Source organism: Cricetulus griseus, chromosome 3, assembly GCF_003668045.3.
Source record: "Cricetulus griseus strain 17A/GY chromosome 3, alternate assembly CriGri-PICRH-1.0, whole genome shotgun sequence".
In the NCBI taxonomy this organism is placed as follows: Eukaryota; Metazoa; Chordata; class Mammalia; order Rodentia; family Cricetidae; genus Cricetulus; species Cricetulus griseus.
The window spans coordinates 237,094,715-237,119,179 of record NC_048596.1 but is presented as its reverse complement, the minus strand read 5'-3'; the positions used below and the strand labels follow the sequence as shown (position 1 = coordinate 237,119,179).

General features: G+C 40.2%; 1 protein-coding gene across 4 annotated transcripts in view; it reads right to left on the bottom strand.

The window, feature by feature from the left end:
* The window catches only part of B3galnt2 (beta-1,3-N-acetylgalactosaminyltransferase 2), a 35,357-nt gene extending 12,828 nt beyond the window's left edge, over nucleotides 1–22,529 (bottom strand). For 2 of the 4 annotated variants that reach the window (XM_027409431.2, XM_027409430.2), the window contains exons 1-5: nucleotides 22,217–22,527; nucleotides 14,303–14,450; nucleotides 9,000–9,100; nucleotides 5,698–5,894; nucleotides 2,574–2,669 (exon numbers count right to left, since the gene is read on the bottom strand). In XM_027409431.2, coding sequence (XP_027265232.1) covers nucleotides 2,574–2,669; nucleotides 5,698–5,894; nucleotides 9,000–9,100; nucleotides 14,303–14,450; nucleotides 22,217–22,331 — 657 coding nt within the window. In that variant the 5' untranslated portion in view covers nucleotides 22,332–22,527. Of the gene's footprint in view, nucleotides 1–2,573; nucleotides 2,670–5,697; nucleotides 5,895–8,999; nucleotides 9,101–14,302; nucleotides 14,451–22,216 lie in introns of all 4 variants that reach the window. The other 2 variants (XM_027409432.2, XM_027409427.2) reach the window with 2 other exon arrangements.
* Nucleotides 22,530–24,465: the final 1,936 nt, after the last annotated feature.

The window sequence follows — 24,465 nt, the reverse complement described above, 5'->3', positions numbered from 1 at the left end:
AAGTATTTATGTAAAACTTTAGAAAAAGAAATGTCATCCCCCCCCCCCAAACACATCAGTTAAAATTTTAGGCCACAGCTTGAACATTTCATTGTTAGCATGGTAGTGTATGTCCTCAATTATTTCTTCTGGACACATCTAGAAAAACAGTCATTCTGAGTTCATGGTGTTTGTAGATGTTGCCTGCTAGTTCCTGCTATATCAATTTCCTAATGTTGCTACAACTTTTAGAGCTGTTCTTTCTAACTTGGGTGTAACATGCCACTTGGCTGACACTTGATTTATAGCTGATGTTTGCTGATCAAATAGCTACTGTAACAATGGAATATTTTGGTAAAAATGTTTCTTTCCCCTAATACTTCATTTAAAATAAATTCCCGGAGGTGAAATTACTGGGAAAAGTGAGAAGTGTTTATGTATTTATTTGGTATAAACTATCAAATTGTTTTTCAATAGTCATTTTTACTAATTTATAAGATCATTAGCAAAGCCTGAGAATGCCAACTGCATTGTACTCTACTATAAAATTTAGAAAAAGTAAAAAAAAGCTCAAGTTAATGTAATTTTTTAAAAATATTTATCACTTGCCTATACATTGAATATTAGAAATAAAAACAGAATAGCCCTTATCTTTAAATACTACCAACATGTGGCCACAGGCTCACAAATTGGAAAAAAAAAATGACACTTTGGCATGATTTGGGGTAGTTATTATGCAGAAGGAACTTCAAATTACCACAAAAGCAGAAAAGTCTTGAAGTAGTCTGGGTCAGAAAATCGGGCAGCAGCAGCAGCAGCACAACACCTTCAGAATCATAAGCATTTCACAGGCTGTAGCACCAGGCCAAAACGAGGAGTGGTCAAAGTAGACCAGATGCTTCTCTGCCACCATGGTGCTATGAACCCTGGCCTTTGCTTGGAAGTGGGAAACACTGGAGGTTGTCACCAGAGTAGCAGAGACTGGTAGGAAGAGAAGAACTAGCTGCTGTGCAGTCCTGGTGAGTCTGAACAACACAGTGATACCCAGGGAACTGCCTGTAGGTTGAACTATAATCCCTCTTTTGCAGACGAGACATCATGTTCCAATCTCTGAGAAGAGCTTAAGAGTGAAGTTTAAGTAGTGACCTGTACAATCCTCCAACAATCTGCCACTGACTACCACACAAAAAACAAGCACAGAGAACAATCTTGACAATGCAGCAATATGTAGGGGAGAAAGATTGAGGTATAGACTACCTAATCACATGCCTCCTGGAAGAAACATCACTTCAAAATACTCATTTTTTATTGCTATGATCAAGTTCATTGCCAAAATCAAGTACTATTATTTCAGCCTGACATTCCAGGTCAGGGGTAATGGTCATTAAGGTCACTTTTATGAGCCAACATCATAAAAGATAAATAAACTGACAATGGTCCACAGTGTCAGTCACTGGGAATCTGATCATTGCTGTATGCTGGATGAGATGCCTTGGGTCAGTCATACACCCATCTCCTAACAACAGTCTTTTGCCCTTGGTATGCTGTACTTTCTTCTAAAACTCTAACATCAGTAAAATGTGGACGATGTGAGAACACCTGAGAATTAGAATGGGCAAAGCCCTTGATTCTGGTTTAGGTGGTTTAAGAAAATCCTAGACCCAAGATTGAAAATATAGGCGATGACAATGGTTGGAAGACAACACCATTTCAATGACCAGAATCAGCTGGCACATCTGGAATTCATTACAGACACTAGGCAGCAATGAATGAAATGTCCAGGTATGTTGAGTAAAATAAAGCAGGTAGCCTTGGCTACACAGGAGATATGGAGCCAAACCAAAAGGAAAGGTATCTGTGAAAACTACACCTTGAACCTACAAACAGAGAAGTATGGAAACCATTCTCTGTTCAACCCATTCAAATGATGTTTGGCACTCCCAATGGATTGAATGCTCCCCCATCAATAAAGAAACTGGGATTAAAAGTGTGCCTCATCATACCTGGCAATATTGTGGGATATTTTGATCAATCTTTGACACTCCCAAGATTGCCAATAAAGTTTACCTTGAATCACAGAAGCGGTTGCAAAAGTGACCAGTTATTTCCTGTCTCTCTCCTTCCTAGATCCAAAAGAACTGAGAATCTTTCTAAGCCCTTCCTTACTACTTCCTATGCTACTCTATATGTCCTGGGTCCTCCAAATACTCTAAGGCTAATTTTGGTCAGCTAGTAGCTAGCTCATCTCTCTGATTCAAGGTAAACTTTATTGGGAGTGTCAGAGTGCAATCAAAATATCTTACAACAGGCACTTTAAAAAAATTCTTCAAATAAGTAAAATTGAACTTCCAAAAGATCTGTCTATTAAGCCCTAATACTACCTTTGTCACTAAGACAGTCATACAGTTTTCAACTTCAAGTTAACCATGGCAACAAGCACTTTTAGAAAAACATGTCTATGAAGTTCTGTTGGTATAACTGCACATTTTAGTGCAGGCTTTGTTGGTACTGCTACTTCCACACTGTAGAGCTGATGTGGGGCAACAAAGCACACACACCTACAAAAGCAACACTGGTCTTCACTACAGCCATACCTCTGGTAAGATGAACTGTTCCACAGGCTTGTACCATAGCTTGTTCACCTGTATGCCACAGCTTGGAGGACTAAATCGAGCGATGAAAAGGGCCTCCTGCAAGATGGGTAGGGAGGGATGAAAAAACAAAGACAATATTTCCTGTTATATACTATATATGCAACAGATCTTCAGACACTGTATCGGTTTGTCAATAAATCCACAAAGCCACCAATCATGCTCACTAGTTGAATCCCTAGAGCTGTAAAACGAATAATATAATAATTTAATGACCATGGCAATAGCACTAGAAAACTTTGATGGTGCTGGTGAGATGGTTTATCGGTTAAAAGTCCTTGTTACTCTTGCAGAGGATCTGGAGTTGGTTCCCAGCACCCACATGATGGCTCACAACTAGCTGTCTGTAACTTCAGCTTCATGGAATCTGATGCCCTCTTCTGCATTCTGTGTGCATGAGGCACATATGTGGTACACAGGTATACATGTAGGTAAAACACTCATAAACATAAAGTAGATTTAAAAAAAGGAAAAACCTGAAAAGTTGTTGAAAGTTTTGGTCAAATTTTTGTCTTAAAAAATAATAAAATTGGGGCTGGAGAGATGGCTCAGCGGTTAAGAGCACTGGCTGCTCTTCCAGAGGACCTGAGTTAAGTTCTCAGCAATCATATGGTGGCGTATAACCATCTATAACAGGATCCGATGCTCTCTTCTGGCCTGCAAGGTATATATGCAGAGCACTCATATGATGGGGGAGGACCTTCTGTGTATATGTCTGTCTTATTAGTTGATAAATAAAGCACTGTTGGCCAAGAGGGAAGCAAGTTAGGTGGGACTAGAAGAGAAGGAGGATTCTGGGAATATAGGAAAGGGGGAGAGTCACTATGTGGTACCAGGAAGAGAGGACTTGTAAGGCTGGCGTCCTCGGTAAGATTTTTTTTGTTGTTGTTGTTTTTTTTTTTTTTGAGACAGGGTTTGTTTCTGGCTTTGGAGGCTGTCCTGGAACTAGATCTCACAGAGATCCACCTGCCTCTGACTCCCGAGTGCTGGGATTAAAGGCATGCGCCACCAATGCCTGGCAGGATAAATCCTTATAAAAATATATAGATTAGTAGTTATGGTTGATAATTAAGACTGAGCTAGCAAATAAGAAATCCTAGTCATTGGCCAGCAGCATTGTAACTAATATAAGATTCTGTGTGTTATTTTGGGGCCCTAAAGCAGCAGCAGAACCCAGGCAGCTGGGGGAAAGAGTTATTGTTACACTCATACATTAAAAAAAAAAAAAAAAAAAAGTCTATCACAGGAGAGGGAGGAGCTGCTGAGGTCCTTAACAGTGGGGCTACCTGTAGCTAATGGCTGTAAGGGAGACTCACTTTCCTTTTAAAATATGACCACTGGTAGGTTCCCCAGGGTCCTCTAGTAAATGTCCTTACTTAATATAGTGTCTTCTAGTTTCACTCTGTTCATTTTCCTGCAAATTTCATTTTTCTTTATGACTGAGTAAAATTCTATTGTACATATGTACCCCATTTTCATTATCCACTCTTCTGTTCCTTGCTATGCAAAAAGAGCAGTGATAAACATGGATGTGGGAATATTTTTCTTCAGTAGGTTGTAGAGTCCTCTGTGTATGTGCAGGAGTGGCATAGCTTGATCATATGGTCACACTGTTTTCCACAGTGGCTGCCTTAACAGCTCCTCTTCCATCACATCCTCACCTGCATTTTCTGTTGTTCTTGATACTGACCATTCTAAATAGGGTAAGATGGAATTTGTATTTCTCTGATGGCTAAAACACTTAAAAAAAAAAAAAAAAGGCCGTTTGTTTTTCTTCTTTTGAGAACTGTTCAAAACACTGGTCATTTTTTGACCGGCAGGTTTTTTGTTTCGTTTTCCTAGTTCTTTATATATTCAAATATTAACCCTGAAGTATAGCTTGCAAAGACTTTTCTCCCATTTTGTAGTATGCTCATTCTGTTGATAAATTATTTTTTTATAATTTTATTAAGCTATACATTTTTCCCCACTCCCCATCCCCTTCACCCTACTTCCCATGCTCCCAATATACTCAGGAGATCTTATCTTTTTCCCTTTCTTTGGTAAATCCAGGTATGTCTCTTTTAGGGTCCTCTAGGTTCACTGGGTTGTGGCCTGTAGGCTGGTTATCTTTTGCTTTATGTCTAATATCCACTTACAAGTGAGTACGTATTACATTTGCCTTTCTGGGTCTGGGTTACCTCACTCAGGATAGCTTTTTCTAGTTCTGTCCATTTGCTTGCAAATTTCAAGATGTCATTGTTTTTACCACCAAGTAGTACTCCATTATGCAAATGTACCACATTTTCCTTATCCATTCTTTGGCTGAGGGACAATTTCTTTTGTTGTTAAAGTCTTTTAGTTTCATGTAGTCCCATTTGTCAATTCTTGAGGGTGTTTCTTACGCTAACAGGGTTCTATTCAGAAATTTGTGGCTTATGTAACAAAAGTCCTGAAGTACTTATGTCCTAAAATGTTTTTCCAAAGCATTTTACAATTTTTAAATCAAGGTTTCTGATCCAGTTTGAACTGATTTTTTGTGCAAGGTAAAAGATATAGATCTAATTTTATTCTTTGGCAAGTGGTCATACAGTTTGCCAGCACTACTTTTCAAAAGATTGTCTTTTCTCAAGCTCATGTTTCTGACACCTTTGCTAATGAAGCTATAGGTGATTTAGGTTGGGAATTTCTAATCTAGTCCAACATTTTTTTGTACATATAACTTATCTATCCATGGTAATCTCTCTCCAAACCAGCATTACAATGCAACATATATAACTTCTACCAATACAGGAAGATGGAAATCAACCAACCATGGAGAATGGTCCGGTCTTTCAAACTACTTGGGGCCACAAGGAAAAGCTGTTCTAAAAAGAAAAATTAGAAAAATCCTAGCCAGGCAGTAGTGGCACAGCTGGGTGGTGGAGTACGCCTTTAATCCCAGCACTTGGGAAGTGGAGGCAGGTAGATCTCTGGGAGTTCCAGGACAGCCAGGGTGACACACAGAGAAACCCTGTCTAGAAAAAAACAAAAAAACAAAACAAAACAAAAAAAAAAACAAAAAAATCCTGTATATACCAATACACACCTCCTGCTCTGCCTGATACAACTTGACTGTGATGTTCCTTTGAAAGCCAATGTCATTGGCATCATAAAACACTCCAAGACTGGTAATCACAATTGGGTAGAGAACTCGGAAGCTCACGCTGACAACTCGGTCTTCAGAGAGTCTGGGTGAGGAGGCTTCTTCAGGAAAGCTGAAAGCCTCAATTTCCTGATTCAAAACTAAACAAACAATAAGAATAGGGTTTTATATTATCAAGTAAATAAAATCCAGACTTCTGCACACACACAATGTAAACACACACACATCCCATAAGTGAATACTAGATATAAGTCAATTGCAGGCATCTACATGGAAGGACTGGGTAAACATAATAAAAACAGTACTTTACTATAGTAAAAATGATTAGGAAATTTGATCTTGCTCTGCAAATTCTAAAAATGCTACCTCTTATTAAGCAATTTAAAAGTTTATGGTATGTAAGGAAACCAGTGCAGTACAGAGGGAACAGAAATCACTGCAAACAACACTGAGAAACTGGCTGTAGAATATTTCTGGCAGATCAGTAAATCAAGCAGATTCTGAGCACCCACTGTATCACTGTCCATCACATCTACACCTTACCACTTCCCTCTGTGGGAGGAGCATTATGTCACTTGCCAGCTAAGACACTGTAACCCTAAGGGACACTTAAGTAATCATCCCCAAATCACAAAAAGTGACAGACACAGGAATCAGACCCAGGTTTAATGACTCACAAGTCAGTGCTCTTTTTAGTGGTTTATCAGTTCCCCCAACTGTCCTTTTCTTTTCTCCAGTGCTGGGAACTGAACCTGGGCATCACTCTACCAGAGAGCTATATCCCCAGCCAATAGTCCTTTTCAAGTAACTTTCCTAATTACTATAAATGAACCAGGCTAGATTAGATGATAAAACAATATGGCTCATTTGTCAAAACTAGTCTGAGAAATATAAAACCTACTTTAAAGGCAAAGTTCTCTGTAGTTTTTAGAACTATGGTTTTCAAACTCTGCTGACAATCCAACCAGTTAAACAAATGTGTACACACACATTTACTTATAAAGTAAATACACAGACTGTAGTCAGTCTGTACAATCATATCAGGGCTGTGAATCCAATTCAGTGGTGTAGTTGCACATGTCCAGGACACACAAGGCGCTGGGGTTTATTCCTGGCACTGTGAATCTCATTGAAAATCACTGGATCCCACTCCTCAAAAGAATACAACAACATACAAAATTCTGCTTTGACAGAATTTCCAAGTTTACTGATATTCTAAAAAAGACAGCCCTGCTTTACAACAGATCTAGAATATGGCTCAACCTTATGCATATAGGGCATTTAGGCCCCTCACTTTAGTCCCTAAAAGCTATCTTATACTTAAGACAGATTTTCAGTATAATGAAGAAGATTAACAGGAAATGCTGCCTCCTTGTCAATAGACATGAGCAGAAGGGGCAAAAAGGGACAGATTCTGGATGACAGCAAGTTTTTCTCTTTAATATATTCAGGAGACAAAAGGCATCCAAAGTAGAAAGAAACATGTTTATTAAAAACAGGAGGTCAAGTCATTCCTAGACGTTCTTTACCTTAAACAAATGTACCTTAAGTTCAAGCTACTTGGAGCAGAAAATCTTGTTGGCTTTGACAGCAGCTATCAATCAAACCTTCTAGACACGCAGCAGCAGGATTATTGTTCATGACTTTTAGGTACTGAAATAACCCAAATGCTCAGGGGGTAAAATAAGATATATCTACATTAAACAGTGCAATTTTAAAACTGTCTATGTATTAAATGATGGAAGTGGTGTATTAATGGAGCATCTAATGCACTATCAAAAACACTTAAGATGGTAAGTTCCAGATAACAAGTGGTAGGGATGGGACCAGGGCTGCACACTGCTAGGCAGGCACTGTCAGTGAGCTATACCTCCAGTCCTGTGTAATGTTTCCATATGTGGTTGTTTGGTTTTAATTTCTGTAAGCTACTACATTAGCAACAACACATCTGATGAAGCTTATGATCCTTTGGCTCTTTACTAAAAGTTAATGGAACATCTGAGAAGAACACAATTATAGGTAAAATACTGTCTACAAACCCCTGCTTTATTACATAGACTAAAATATATACTCAATTTATTTAAAAGGTAGACTGGAATCCAATCTATGAAAAAGGCAGGCTTTTTAGTACAAAGTATTTATGGAGTCCCAGGACCTATGCTCAATGTTTTATCATTTACTCCACCCTTGTACTAGGCTTGAGGGAGGCCGCTTTTTTTTTTTTTTTTTTTTTTTTTTTTTGATAGCATCACACTTGGCAGATCAGGCTGATCGGGAACTCATCATGTAGTCAGGTTGATCAACTTGTGGCAATATTCCTGCTTCAGCCTCCCAAGAGCTGCAATTGAAGGCATGTGCAACTGTACCCTCTATTCATTACTTACAGATAATGAAATGTAGGCTCAGGAGGCCACAGAGCTAGAATGTGGCAGAGCTGGCTTTAGAGCCACAGATTAGCAGCCCATACCTGTGTATTATCATACTTCAAAAAGTGAGATATAGTTAACTATGAAGATCTGATAAACTTTAAAATACCAGAATCCAGACCCAGCACACAAAACAGAGATTTGGAAAGCCTCCTTTAGAACTGTAGCTGAACACAACAGGAATGTCTATAAAACAGTAGTAACAGCCTCCTTACTAACACAGAAACCTCATTAGCATCAGCTTTCTGCATCCTCACCTAGATTCTCACAAACTTAATTCTAAGGAATATAAAATAATTTTTAACATTCCAAACTTTTATCCTATTTCTTTTGCAGAAGCTTCGTCGATAGTCAACAACTTTTAACTTTCTAAAATTGCGCTATCTATCTATCTATCTCTCTCTATATATATATATTTCGTCTTGATATATTTATTGCCCAGGCTGATTCCTAAGCAGAAGTGGTCTTCCCACTTCTGGTTCCCCAAAGCTGGGATTTCAGGCATGTGCCACATCACCTGATTTTCAGCAATAATTCAAAATCAAAGTCAACTCACAATATTTGTATGATGGTATCAGAAATTAACTGGTAAAAAATCAACAATTTTCCAAAAATTCAAAATTCAGCCAACTATGAGTAATCTAATTCTCTAGATGACGTAAACAATCCGAGAGACTCCCTGAGTGACTAGTCAGTCTGTCAAAAAGGCTGGAACACAAATTTTGTTGATAAATATTTAGTTGGTTAAAAATATACTCTCTCCTATAAAACTTAGCATCTTTTATTTGCCAACAAACATAGGCAGCAGCCTGAACGCACCTGGATTGGTGATGTTGAGCAGTCGGCAGGAGTAAGGATCCTCCCTGTCTTCCACAGGCACTTCACAGCCACGAGCACCTATTATGAACTTCACAAGCACACTGAGAGATGGGTTGGCATTAACGTCAGTTATGGATCTTCACTTCACACATACCCATTTCCTCATGTTCATTTCAGAACTTTCAGACACTAGCATTAATGAGGGCTATTCTCTAACTTTATTTTTCTGGCCTAACAAAAGGGACATGCCACTCAAGGGCTGCTGCTACTATTGAATGACTTTATATGAACCCTCTTCTGTAGTACAAAAGCAAGTGTAAATGTTTGGCCTGGTTACCAGCAAATGTTCATGCCAGTTAGCAGCAGATCACAGTAATATCAGCTTCTCAGAAACTGCATTTGGAATTTTCCTTTTCTCTTGCTGGACTATTTCTGTCAGAGAAGGTCCCTGCTGCTTGTGTCACTGTTTACCTTGTTACCTGTTTCCCAGGGTTTTGCTCTTAATCTCTTCTTGGTCTGCTCATTCTTACACCCTATCCTCTGACAACATTAGTTTATTCATAGGGCTGTAACTGGTACAAGAATGATTCTTGACCTAGCACATCTGGTGTAGACTCATCCTCAGCGTAATCAATCCTGAAGATGACCCACCCACAAGGAGCTGAGTTCTGAATTGCTGGCTTATGAGAGCTAGGTATCAAATTTTCAGGAATTTTGTAAATGGTTAAGTACAGTTTTTATTAAATTACAAAAACAAATAGATTTAAAACAAGGGAATATTCAAGTTCTCCATACTTTTATCTGTTTGATGGGATATTTATCTTTTCACCGTTCTACACCTAATTTTGACACAGTAGTTGCTTGAAATTGGCCTTGGTGAAATACTTAAACCACAGAAATCAATAAACAATATAAATAAGGGTGGACTTCTTGTATCACTGTTTGTCTAGCCTGAAAGTATGAGAAAATGTTAGTAATGCAGATTAAGACTAAGCAGAATAGATCTTCAGTCATTACTTTGTGAATAATACTAAAAAAATCTGAACAGTTCTTCAATAGCCAAAAACTATTAGCTGATTCAAAGAAGTCATTGACTTCATTGACTGAGAAAAAAGTACTGGCATATCTCAGTAAATACTTTAGTTTTACTTTAAAAAGTTTTTTGAACAATTTATTATTTTTATGTGTAGGGGTATTTTGTCTGCATGTACATCCATGTGCTACATGCATGTAGTTCTCATGGAGGTCAGAAGAGGGTAGTGGGTCCCCTGGGACTGATTTCAGACAGTTGTGAGCTGCCATGTTGGTGCTAGTAATTGAACCTGGGTTCTCTGAAAGAGCAGGTATTCGATGAGTCATATCTCCAGCCTTAAGTCTAATTCTGTAACTTAAAATATTCACCTCAGAGCTATATACCTTTGCTGATTCCAGCCACAAGTTCATTACAGACCTAATATCCTGGCATGAATTAACTGGCCAAATAGAATTTGCTGATTTACAAGCTACTGCATGAATGTTATTACCTATCAATTATGTGCTACAATTTTTTTTATCAATAAAATTATGATAAACCTATGTACCTATAAGCACTCTTTTACAGAGAGGCATCCAATAAACATTTACAGAGAACACCACAGCCTGTGGGCTCCTGAGCTCAAACACATTCTCAACTGAGTTTCTTTCTCTTCTCATCCAGTCCTCAGCACCCTGACTGCGGATTTCTCAACTATCCACATCAGACAGCTGGCAGCCATTGACACACCTCCTGTTCCTTCTACATCCTCTGATGAGATCACCACTAAGGAGTCACACTCCTCAGCAGCTCTTGTCTGAACAAGTCAGCTTCTACACAACTGCTTGCTATGAGCTAAGCAGGTCACTGCTGACTTCTCATAGCCACAGGCCTTTCTTCTTTCCCCCTCTCTAACAGTCTTCTTTCTCTTTCCCCTTCTTTCCTAGGCTTCCCTCTGCTATAATACTCACCTTCAACAACCCCAGGTTACATATGATTGATGCTTCTCAAACACCCCAGGCTATTTAAAAAAGACCGATTTTATCATTCTGTCTGACTGTCTCTGTGTGTGTCTGCACGCACAAAAGCCTGTGCTGACTGTGAGTGTGCCTGCAGCATCCAGAAAAAGGAGCTGATTTCCTGGAACTGGAATTCCAGGTGGCTGCAAGGCACCTGATGAAGATTCAGGGATCAGAACTCAGGTTTCTCTGGAAGAGCAACAAGTACTTTTAACTGCTGCGCCAGCTCTCCAGTCCTATTCCAGGCTATTTTACATGTATCTTCATTGTAGCACATACTGTATTATCACACCTAGTTCTATCAACTAAACTTCAAGGCCCCTAGACTCCAACTCTACTGTACCTTTGTGTTTTAACACACATACTACACAACCAGCTTAGAACAATAAAGTGACAAATTACAGCCTATTAGAGCCTTAGAATCAAACATAGTCCTCATAAATAACACTGAGTTTGACTCCTTTGGTAAAACACAAGATATCAAACAATACCATAACCACAGAATGCATCGACTTTTACTACTGGCCAGCTAGGCAGAACGCCTTATCTAGACAATTAGCATTTGTAATAAAGTTGCAGACATACATCAATGAATATGCTAAGTAAATTATACATACTCACCATTTTTTTTTTTAGCTATCTTAAATAACCTTACTAAATTCACATAACTATTACACCTTAGAAAGTTATTTTTGGGCTTCAATCTGTTCTCATATAGACAATCCATTATCTTCAGAAAACAAATACAAGCTTACTACATTTAAATAACTGCTACAAAGGCAAATGAATTACTGATACAAATTATATTGATTATTTCTAGTTCTGATGTATTCATTCAACAGTTGTTGAGTACCCCACTCTTAGTCAGGCTAGGTTCTAGATACTGGAATTCTATTAGTAGGATAAACAAAACAAAACCAAACAAAAACGAAGAGTCTACCTCCTAGTGGGGAATGATGAATAACTTACAAATGCATTATACGTGCCAGTTGGTAATATATGTAATAATAAAATCAAGCAAGGGAAGACAGTAATGAAGAGGATTATTTAATCTGACACCATTTGCTAGGGTAACATATACCAGAGACTTGATTTGATGGAACGCTACCATGAACACATTTAAAGAAAGGGTGGTCTAATCAAGAGCAAAGGCTCTGAAGCAGAAGCTTGCATAGTGTACTGGGGTGGGGGTATGGGGAATGGAAAAGGAGACATGTTTTTCTCACAAACAGAACACAGATATTGTATGTGTATGTGTGTCACACGAATGCAAGAGGATGAACTCTTTAGGGTGAGGGACTAATAGAAACAATGAGAGGGTGAGGGAGGGAGGGAAGGAGCGAGGGAGTGTGTGTATGTGGGGAGGAAACACGAATGCAAAATGATGAACTCTTTAGGGTGAGGGACTAATCGGAACAATGAGAGAGTGAGGATGAGTTCGAGCAAAGTACAATGACAAACTTATGAAAATGTTATAATAATGAAAACCACCATTATTTTGTATGCATTAGAAAAAAAAAATCAATCCTGGTGGCATGAGGGAAACACAGTCAAGTGACTTACATAGGAGAAGTGATGTAGAAAAGGTCAATGACTACTATGATTTGGGTTTTTTATTTTATTATATTTATTTAGAGACAAGCGTCAAGTAGCCAAGACTGGCCTCAAACTCAGTAATCAGCTCAAGCTTCTGTCTATTATGCCTGATAGGATTTTATTCTAAGAAAGAAGAGACAATAGACACAGGCAGGTGCACACATGTGCATGCACACACACACATATACACACAAGTATCAATGGAGAGGTATGAATAGAGAATGAACAAAATTTGACTAATCTTAAGAGGATCATTCTGGTCTAGCAGCTATATGGAAAATATAATGTGGAATATGACTAAGATAAAAGCCAGCAATCCATAGAGGGGAACTTCTGGCACAATCCAAGTGACAGGTAAAGGTAGGATAGGTAAGGAAGGCAGTGGTAAAGGGTAATGAGAAGTCTGATTCTGGGTATGTCCTAAAAGCTGCACCAAGAATATGTGAATGGTTGGTGTGGGAAGTGAAAGCGAGAAAAACCAACCTAACACCATGATTTTGGTCTGAACAGTTGGTGGCACATTCTTATTGGACATGACAGCAAAGATACTGGAATTCATTGTCTGGAGGTAGTTCTGAGGCCATTCCTTGCTAGGTAACAGGATTTTATTGTTGCAGTCATATACTAAGGAAACCTATCAGGAAGAGGAATGGAAGCTGCCATGAGGAAGATAGGAAATCCATACATGTTCACTGTCAGTGTCAAGAAAATTCCCAACTGCAATTTACCTTAACAGCCAACTAAGAAAGTGACAGTTTAATATAACCCCAAGAGGACTTTCTCTGCTACAGCCTCAGTGTTTTCCCATCCTAAGCAGCTCAGCCCCAGGCCTCTCTCCTCAGGTAGTCTGTCCTCACTGTAGTCTTAAGAGATGCTCACACTGAGAAGGGACTCAGGTCCTTAGTATATGACTGCAATACTAAATCCTATTATGTAGTAAGAGTAACTCCAGAACTCCAGCTCCAGTAGTCTTTCCCATCATGCCCAATAAGAACTTGCCATCAACTGCTTAGATCAAAATCATGGTGTTTTCCTTGCTTTCACTCCCCACGCCAACCACTCATGCCCTTACTCCTGACCAACAGCTGGGCTGCCTACTATCAGCAGGAGAAGCAGTGCAAAACCCAGTTCTGGGAGGGTGGGCAGGAAAGAATATGGCATGCCATGTACACCATACATTATACCAATAAAAATAATACACAACTGAATAAAGTGAGGTTATTAAAAATACTCTAGGATGCCAACCCAAGAACATATTCTTTCAAGTGCTTTCTGGCTTAAAATCTTGATAAAACTTACTTCTAAGACTCAGAAGAAAGTGGCCACTTCTCCCAAAAGAGCCATGTTTCTAAATCAGTCTCTCCTTTAAAAAAAATTTATTTTACATGCATGAGTGCTTTGCTACATATATACCTGTGTACCACATGTGTGCAGTGCCCAGAGAGATGACAGAAAGGAAATTAGATCCCCTGGAATTAGAGTTACAGACAGTTGTGAGCCACCACATGGGTGATGGAAACTGAACCTAGATTCTCAGGAAGATGGCCAGTGCTCTTAACCACCAAGCCATCTCTCCAGCCCCAATATCTGACTTTTAAAACTAAGAGGTTTTTTTCTTGTTTTGTTTTGCTTTTTCAATTCTTGAAATGGGCAAAGGAGTAATCTAGAAGACCTACCGTTGACTTAAAGTAGGATGTTGCAACAAATGCTTCAACCAGGTGTTTCTTATCACATTTCGAAGTTCATGGTTATTTCGAGCTGATAACACACCAACTACCACATCGTAGTGACTAAATTTCGACTCAGGAAATAAGGCTGATTGACCTATAAATAAGCAACACAGATTACAAGTCAGTCACAACACCTCATCTACAGTAAACAGCATATTTCAGCAGTTTATTACAAATAAAACATGCTTATGCTTCTAGAACACAGATAAATAGAAACAAAAATTTTAATTTCATTTTAAATTTAAAACAGCCCACAAACTCAGCATCCAAAAATATGTACAGCATACAAGCATATAGCTTTTGGTACCTCATAAGTATGTATCTACATATCTATGCTAGCATAAAAACGATTTTCAAAACAAAGAAGTTTATAAGAATCAGCTGTGGCCCCCAAAGTGAGTGGCACTATTAGGAGCTGTGGCTTTGTTGGAGTGGGTATGGCCTTGTTGGAGTAAGTGTGTCACTGTGGGGGCTTTGAAGTCTCATATATGCTCAAGATACTGCCCTGTTCTCAGACCACTTCCTGTTGCCTGCAAGATATAGGACTTTCAGCTAATTCTCCATGTCTGCCTGCACACCACCATGTCCCACCATGATGATAATGGACTGAACCTCTGAACTGTAAGCCACCCCAAATAAATGTTTTCCTTTCTAAGAGTTACCCTGGTCATGATGTCTCTTCACAGCAGTAAAAGCCCTAAGACGTTGTGGTGTTTTGAGACAGGGTTCTAACATGTAATCCAGACTGGCATTAAACTCCTACATAGGTAAAGACTGGTTCTGAACTTCCAATTCTATTACTTTCATTGTTCCAATACTGGGATAACACGAATGAACAACCATACCTGGTTGAATATACGTTACATAACCCCTTGAGTGTCAGTTTGTCTTACACATAAAATGACTTCAGTATTTCTCATAACTATGAAAAAATTAAGTGAGATAGTGTGTATAAAGGTCCTAGCTTAGGACTAGTATACATAAGTGATAGTTATTAAGTTTGGGGGATTTAGTCAAAGGTCCTCCATTGTAAGACATTATCACTACACACATTCTCTCTCTCTCTCTCTCTCTCTCTCTCTCTCTCTCTCTCTCTCTCTCTCTCTCTCCCTCTCTCTCTCTCTCTCCCTCTCTCTCCCTCTCTCTCCCTCCCTACCTCCCTCCCTGCTAAAACTTTTACTACAAACCAAATGTTCTAAAGAATGAAATAGGAGAAGCAATATTTTCAGTAAAAACCAAAAAAAGTCCTTTAACAAACCATATATACGACTCACTTTTTACTGTTGTAAGATTTAATGGGCAGGATTCTATTTTAATTTAAAAAATGTTCATCCTTAGAAATATGACAGAAGAGAGGCTATATCTTTCTATTTATTGCTAGTTTTTAAGCTTAAGAGCTACAAGCTTATACAGAGTTCTAAAAAGGATTCTATTTCATCTTTCTCCAGTGTTGAAAACTGATTCAAAATGTTTTTAAAAGTAAATTACTGAGGACCAGGAATCTTCACTATATTAAATGTAATGTTTTTATATGCTATAGGCACTAGGTGGTCAGTCTAAAATGCAGCAGAAAACATGTTGATGCCTTTTCAAAAAGAATTAGGAGACAGATTCTTTCACTACAATAATTTAAAAGATATTAATTACACTATAGCAATTTTAATATTGTTAAGAATTTTCATGTAGGGGCTGGAGAGATGGCTCAGTGGTCAAGAGCACGGACTGCTCTTCCAGAGGATCGGGGTTCAATTCCCAGCACCCACATGGCAGCTCACAACTGTCTGTAACTCTAGTTCCAGGAGATTTGACACTCATACATGAAGGCAAAACACCAATGCACATAAATAAAAATAAATAAAAAAATTTAAAAATTCCATGTAGTTAGCCCTGTTTTCTACAAGATAGATTATAGTCAATATATTTGTAAAAAAGCACTTCAATTCTAAGAGATATTTAGCCGGGTGGTGATGACGCACACCTGTGATCCCAGCTCTCAGGAGGCAGATCTCTGTGAGTTTGAGGTCAGCTTGGTCTACAGAGGTAGTTCCAAGACAGCCAGGGCTACACAAAGAAACCCTGACTCAAAACAAACAAACAAACAAACAAACAAAAAAACAGAAGAGAGATTTGTATTGCTTTATCATCAATCTTGTACCAAAATTAATTCCATAAACATAGAATTTATCTTCAACATAAATTTGCATACTCATGAATTAAGCTTGTCCACAGTTCTTGAACACCAGATATTAACACAGTAAGTACCACATATAAGCTATCTTTTCTTCTTCTCATGTGCTGGGTACCTTGTGCATGCTACCAGCACTCTACTACTGGCCTACATCCCCAGCCCTACAGTAAGATTTAATGCTCACACCATGACATTTAGGTACTTACTAAGCAAATAAGACAATACAGAGAATTCAGTACCTCACCCTAAATATGAGATTTTTAAAAATCCACAGACCAAGAAGCATCTTTTTCTCAGATACTTAACAATTTATCAAGAGCTATACCTATTGCTAGAAATAACTATAAATGAGTCAAATTTGGAATATAATTGAAATGCTCGTACAAAACTGCCAATGATATTAATAGTAAGTGTACTCTAGTTACAAGATGGAGGCCATATGCTAACCACTCGGTCCTGACAGGGTCCCACAGCTAAAATAAGGCATTGCCTTAGTTAAGCAAATTGTCTTCCATGTGCCTCTGTGACCTAATCAAGAGAAACCAGCAGAAAAAGTCTTTTTAGACAGGGTCATGAGTTTGTTCAGAAAATGACCTTGAACTCCTGATCCTCCTACCTCCACCTCTCAATCACCAGCATTACATTTGAGTAACACCATATCTAGCTAGAATTTTTAAATTTTTAAAACTACCTGTTTTTAAAATGTCTTTCTAAAAGATTAAACATCTGAAAAAAGGCAAAAGTCACATCTAACCCAGGCTTCGTTAATCTGACATCAGAAAATAAGGTTTCTACACACATACACACACACACAAAAATTTCAGAATAATTCAAATATCTATGAGTGCCAAATAGTACCATTTCTGGTTCTGGTCAAAGCAAATCATTTACATAATTTAACCACTGCCTCAAACTTTTCATAAAAACTTTCTCAAACCTACCCCTTTCTAGGCGCTAAATCTAGCTTCCATTTAGAATGTAAGCCTTTACTGAAGCTAGCTTCTCCATGATCATCCAGATTACTTCTGGTTTTGTTTTAAACAACTAAATATATAAAAAGATAACCATTAGCATGTGACGATTCTGACCATTAGCTCGATTAGCTGTAAACTACTTTTTGATCTTATTTCAATGCCTCTGTTCAATGTCAGTTCTGATGTCTACTTCTAATCCCCACCTAAGCCACTATTCAACTGCTTCTCTTTGAAGGCATCTCTCTCTCTCTCTCTCTCTCTCTCTCTCTCTCTCTCTCTCTCTCTCTCTCTCTCTCTCTCTCTCTCTCTCCAGTGTTTCCTGGCTTTCTAGAAAATTTCTACTCCCAGATAAGTCAGATTAAGAGAAACAAGTTCTTCTACCACACATGCCAAAGTAAACCCCCAACCGACTCCTCATATAAAAGGATACACGATTCAGGTGGGTGCTTTAAGTACCTAGGTAGGTTAGCCAGCCACTTAGGCTCATAGCTCCTCTCACCAGTTTCACTCTATATACTCATCACACTGTTACACGGTACAAGCATAGGAAACATAGTTTTGATTCCAGTATCTAGAAACATGAAAGGAAGACAGCTAAGACATAAGCACTAAAGGACAAGTCGTAAAAGAAGGCAACAACCTCTGGGAGGAAAAAAAAAAAAAAGCCCAACTAGAAATCAAGTTTGAATTCCAGCAACTATACACTAGATTTCTTCTACATCTGAAGTGACAAACGTCTTCTTATAAGGTAAACAAATGATAGGAACTTCAAGAGAATGCTGACAATGATCTCAAGACAACAGCTAGTCTGTTGGTGGGACTGTACTTTCACAGGGCATACTGGAGTCAAACTTGTGGCACACGCCTTTAATCTCAGCACTGGGAAGGCAGAAGCAGGTGGACCTCTATGAGTTTGAGGCCAACCTGGTCTACATAGTGAGTTCCTGGAGAGAGAACTTGTCTCAAAACAAAACAAAGCCCACAAAAACAAACTCTGGGCACACTTTGAATATATATTCAACAATTCAGGAAGAGTTTGCTGACATTTCATTCCTTAATGCTGTCCATCTTGTTTTTTGAGGCAGGCTCTCTCACTTTTAACTGTAAGTCATTGATCCATCTAGGCTGGGTGGCCAGTAAGCCACAGGGTCCTCCTCTATCCATTTCCTAGGTGCTAGGCTTGGATTACAACTGCATCATCATGCCTGCCCAAGATCTAATTTAGATCTGAATGCTTGTTGTAAGACAAGCATTTTACCAACTGAGTTAGATTCCCAGTCCCATAGTTTTCCTTTTTAAAATTAACATGATTGAGAGTGCTCAGCTTGTAAAAATATATTAGCCAGCAAGTCACATGCCTGAAAAGAATGTGTATGAAACATCAAAAAAATTTTCAAATTACATTTTTCAAAACATGTATTATATTGAAAATCACGTAGAAGTACAGATCATGTTTCTTTCCTTTCACTTAAAAATAATTTCAACTTTTCCTTCACAGAACTTGTTTCCCTTTATGAAAGAAATATATTTAAATTATAAGGTCCCCATGGCATATAAACAGATGACATAGGTAGAAAAAATAGTATCTTCTCAATTTTAATCTCTTGATTCACTCATTCAAACCAAGCATTTCCTAGGTCTGCTGAGCTAATTGGCACAGGCATACAGGGAATAAGATCTCCACAATGACACAAATAATTACAACCCCAAGCAAGCATCCGAAGAGCAATGACTATTTTTATTAATAAGTAATCTCTCCCAAGAGTCTGGCAACCTGCTAAGCTTTGTGATGACCGTGGACATTAAAGTCTAAGGGATGTTGGCCTCAAAACTGATTTTTCAAAATAAACTTAAGAAGTCAAAAAACAAACAAACAAACAAAAAACCCACAAATGTATGCTCTTGGATGGCATCCATCACAGTCAGGCAGAAATATTGAAAATGAGGAAAAAATAAGAGTCCATCACAGATCTATTGATGAAATACTCACTGCCTTACTACAGTGTGCTCTTGCCAGCTTCAAGGAACCATACTGACATAGGCTTTAGCCACCTCCTTACTACTAGTACTTTCCAGAATTCCTGAAGTGTTTACAGTGACTGGGTGCTGCTCTATTTTGCTGAACTAATCTTTATAGATCACCAGTTTATAAACATGGGAACTGAAGCCCTGAGATATAGCATAGACGGATAATTTTGGAAGAACCAGCCCTAGACAAAAAGTAGGGCATTAAGCTCAATTTGCCTTTGAGTTGCTTGCCCTGTCTGTCTCCAAACATGCTGTACCCAGCTATCCAGCCCTACTACACCTAGCTCTCCAAGTAGTACGTACTTGGCTCTTCTTTCCAACGCTGGCTTCCTTTCCAGATATCTTACAAAGAGAAGCTTTTTGTCGGTCACATTATCTTTATATATTAACCACTAGGTCACATCATCTTTCTATATTAACCACTGTACAATTCCTGCAAGGCACTGTCTAAAACCAGCGATCAAGTCACAGCTGGTCCAAAGGCTTTTCCTTTCCGGTCTGTCCCTCTGGTGTGCTATATTTCACAAGAGACCTTCCTCCTCACTAGTGCTGTTTAAAGTCACTACATTAGAAAAGCTGCTAATCTTAGTACTAACATGACTCAGTCACTTCCCTCAGGTCCTTGCTCAACTGTCACCTCTTCACAGTGGCCTTCCTTGATCTCCATTTACCCTCTTAGAAACTGCTTCAATTTCCTTCGGCATACTCACCATCCCTGTGTCTTCCCTTTCAAATGATTAACACCTGGAGGGCAGGCACTTTGTTTTGATTATTTGTTAATTCCAACCTACAAGAGGAGATGGTCCAGCAGCTCTGTACCATTTGCCCTACGGACTGTTAACCGGGAGGGCTTTTCTAGTATTCAGAGAAAGTAAATTTCCCTTTCAAAAAATTACTGGGCTTTGAAATAGTTCATCAGGTCAAAGGACTTGCCCTCAAGTCTGATGTTCACAGTTTGATTCCCACATGGAAGAAGAGAACTGACTCCCAAATTGTCCTTTGACTTCTACAAGCTCTGTGGCATAGCAATGTGCACACATACACAAATAAATGTAAAAAGTACTACTGTGCCTTAATGAGACTGCAGACAGAGAAGCAGAAAAGAGAACAAAATTAATCCTGAAATGTTAATTCAAGAGAAAGATACTTAGTATAATCTCAGGTTTTAGGCTTACTGTATGGGATCAAAATGTAAATATGACCAAATGTTTTAAATATTTCAACAGCAAAATAAGAAAAAGACCTATGGGAAAATGTTGCAATCAAAACACTTCTGCTTTTGTTTCTGAAGTACCAAGGGAGGAAAGTGGGATAGGAATCTGTCTGGCTTTATATTAAAAAATTATCTGACAAAGCTCCAGTATCAACACAAATTTTTTTACAACTATGACTCTGTAGGACCCTGACCCTTCCTACAGTTTGCCTCCTTAATCTAGTCTAGTCTAAATGGATAAACTCTCAAACATCATCCAAACATTAAAAGGATAGGAAAAATCTGGTTCAAACCCAAAAATTGCTTTCAGGCTTACTAAAATACAAGCTCAGAGGCAAGGTTTATTATGTTGAACGCCAAAGACTGTTCATGTTAGGGTCATATATAGTCTACATTGGCTGTGCAAATAGATTCCAGCAACTCACTCATCTATTTAAAAGAGAGAAAGAAACCCACAAAACACAATCCCAACAGACTGTGTTGCAACGTATTTTGTATGTACGACACTTTCCCCAACTAGTTTGTAAAAGCCCCACCTGTTTAGCAAGCTAAATACACACTAATGGTGTACTTTCATTACATCATTTAAGTGGTTAATTCTTTTCAGTCACACAAATAACCTTTCCACAAACTGGAAAAGAGATCATTACTAAAATAACTCCAGCGTAATCTGGTAACAGCTGGAGAGTTTTGAGGATTGCTAAATACGTTGTAAGGCTCAGCCCTATGCTGACTGTGAAGGCCTGTTTTTAAACTTTCCAAAAAGAAAACAGCTGTTTGAATATAAGTGGTAAGATAAATCCTAACGTAGTTAAAACAAAACAGGCATTACCTTATCTTTCAAATAGCCACCTAGGTCTCTTTATATAAGTTCTCCGGGAAAAACTTGAAAAAGACATACAGGAGACCCTAAGGAGACACTAATTCAGGGTGGTGGGACAACACTGAGCGATTGAGAACAAAGATTTCATTTCCAGGAGGGATGAAGTTTGGGAACAAATGGGCCCGAGAGTTAAAGAATCCGGTATTCCCAGGCTCCTTTATTAGCAAGCTACCCAAGCAGAACAGCAGGGAGGGAGGACTCCACTCTCAGGGGCGCCCTAGTTCACGTCTAGATTTGTTTCACCGGTTCACCTTAAGATCAGAGAACACAAAGTACAGTGAGTCCCTCCTCACTGCAAAGTGAGTTCTGACATGCAAAGTCAGCACCGTCAGCACCGGCGCGATCGCGGCCCCCCTCGGAGAGAAGCCCCCCCAAGTTGTGACCAGGGCCCTCGAGCACGGCGTGGGCCGCTGACTGAGCACACGCTGAGAAAGAAACGCACAGTCGAGTTTGCCCGACGCGGATGAAAAGACCCATTTGTTCAGTCTGTCCCGGGACGTCCGCACCCGCCCCGGGCCCCTCCTGCCATCCCCGCGGTCTCCCACGCGCGCAGCCACCGAGCCCCGCACCTCACCTGCCGCGCCGGGCCCGGAGGCGCGGGGGGGCGGCGGGGAGCGCAGCCAGAGGTGCCAGAGGTGCAGCGCGGCCCCGAGCACGCACGGGCACAGCAGCACCAGCCAGTTTCGCATTGGCCGCCCCCGCCCGCACCACCTCGCGCCCCCGCCGCGCGCCGCTCTCTCCCGCGTCCCGGCCGAGAGCGAGGGGACCTAAGATCACCGAGGGCCACCGGCAGCGCTCGCGCCCGCGCCCGCGCCGCCGCCCGCACTCAGCGCTGTGTCCTCGGCTTGCGCCTCAGGTCCGGACCGCAAGCGGCAGCGGCTCCACGGCCGAAGCCCCGCCCCCGCGCGCCCGGCCTTCCCACCCGTTCCGCCCTCCTCGCTCTCGCCCCGCCCTTTAGTACGCGTCCTCTCACCGCCGTCGGCCGGATGGCCGGGAGCTGTAGTCCCGCGCTGAACCCAGGCAGGGAGCGTAACTAACATTCGAAGCCCTAGAAACTACATTTCCCGTGGGGCTGTGCGCTGACGGAGGCGAAGAGCACAGAGAGCACGCGCGTCTCTCCGGCTGCTGGTCCTTGGAAACACACAGAGCATGCGCGGTTGCCCTCATGCTAGTACACCCCAGTGGTTGACGCGGGCCCTGTTCATAAGGAACCGGCACGTCACTGCAGGAGATGCTGTCCGACTCCCTCAGCAGTGGGTATTGCTGCAGGGCGCATGACCTCGAGGAGCCGTTCCCCAGCCCAGGCAGGGTTGCATGACTCCTCAATTGTGCTCCCATTTACCCCCTTAAGGAGGACGGCGGAGAGTTCCCGGCTGTCCTTCAGTTAACAACGCCTGGTGAGGAGGACAGGAAGCCCCGGGCCTCGCTATGGAAAGCGAGGGCGGAGGAGAACCCAGGACCTGGAAGTTGCTGCCGCCCTAGGTGCTGGGCGACCACGCTCCTCAGGAGGATAATTGTCAGAAGAACAGGAATGAGAGTCGTGGCTACCGGGTGACTTCGAAAAGTTCCTACAAGTTGAGGAAGCCAACTTGACCAAGTGTGTGAGAGGGCTGGGTTTCCAGAAGATGGAAACTACACTGCTGAGGATGACCTTGAATCACTGATCCTCTGTCTTCACCTCTTCAGCGCACAGATTACAAGCCTTTGCCACCACATGTGTTTTTATGCAGTGCTTTGGGCTGGAAACCACGATTTATTAATGCGCATTAGGCAAGCACTCTACTAACTGGAGGGCTACATCCTCAGCCTAACACTATGTTAAGATTGACTTGTTGAGATCTATTTGATTTTCATTGTGTTTACCAGGCCAGGGAGGCCTATCCTGTCCCCTGGAGCTGGAGTTTCATGTGGTTGTAAGCCACGAGATTTGGATGCTGGGAGATGAAATTTGGATGCTGGGTCCTGTGGAAGAGCAGCAAGGAAGAAGCTTAACCACTGAGCCATCACTCCAGCCCCTTACACTTGCTTTTTATCTGGGTAGCTTTGCAATGTTCTTGTTTTTGTTTTTTGTTTTTGTTTTTGTTTTGAAATTTTTATTTGGTTTATTCATGTAAAAGCTGTATTCCACTGTTGTATGTACTTAATAAAATAAAAATTTATCACACACAGTCAAATTGTTTCCACTAAAAGAAATTTGTTTTAGCCGGTAATGAAGGAAACTCAATGGTAGAACACTTTGTATACCAATGGACAGTCTTGGGTTGATGCCCAACCCTGAACAGAAAGGGGAAAAGATTTGTATATTTATTATCTATTACAAATCCAGAATACTTAAAACAATAGTTTTACTATCATTTACTATCTCAAACTTTACTACAAGTCAGGAATTTGGGAGTGGAGTTCTGGTTCAAGTTCTCAAAAGTTGCAGGCCGATTGTCAACCAGGGTTGCAGTCATCTGAAGGCTTGATGGTGAAGAATCTGCATTCTACATTGCTTACTTAGATGACTGACACTTTTTTTTTTTAAGATTTTATTTATTATGTATACAATATTCTGCTTCCATGTATATCTGCACACCAGAAGAGGGCACCAGATCTCATAACAGATGGTTGTGAGCCACCATGCGATTGCTGGGAATTGAACTCAGGACCTCTGGAAGAGCAGTTGGTGCACTTAACCTCTGAGCCTGAAGACACATTCTCTCACTTCTGGGTTAGTAAATTGGTCACACAGAATCTGTAGAGTGAATACCAGTATACAGAATATTCAGTTATTCACTTCAGAGTGACTACCAAGAGGCAAAGACCATTGGGAACTATCTT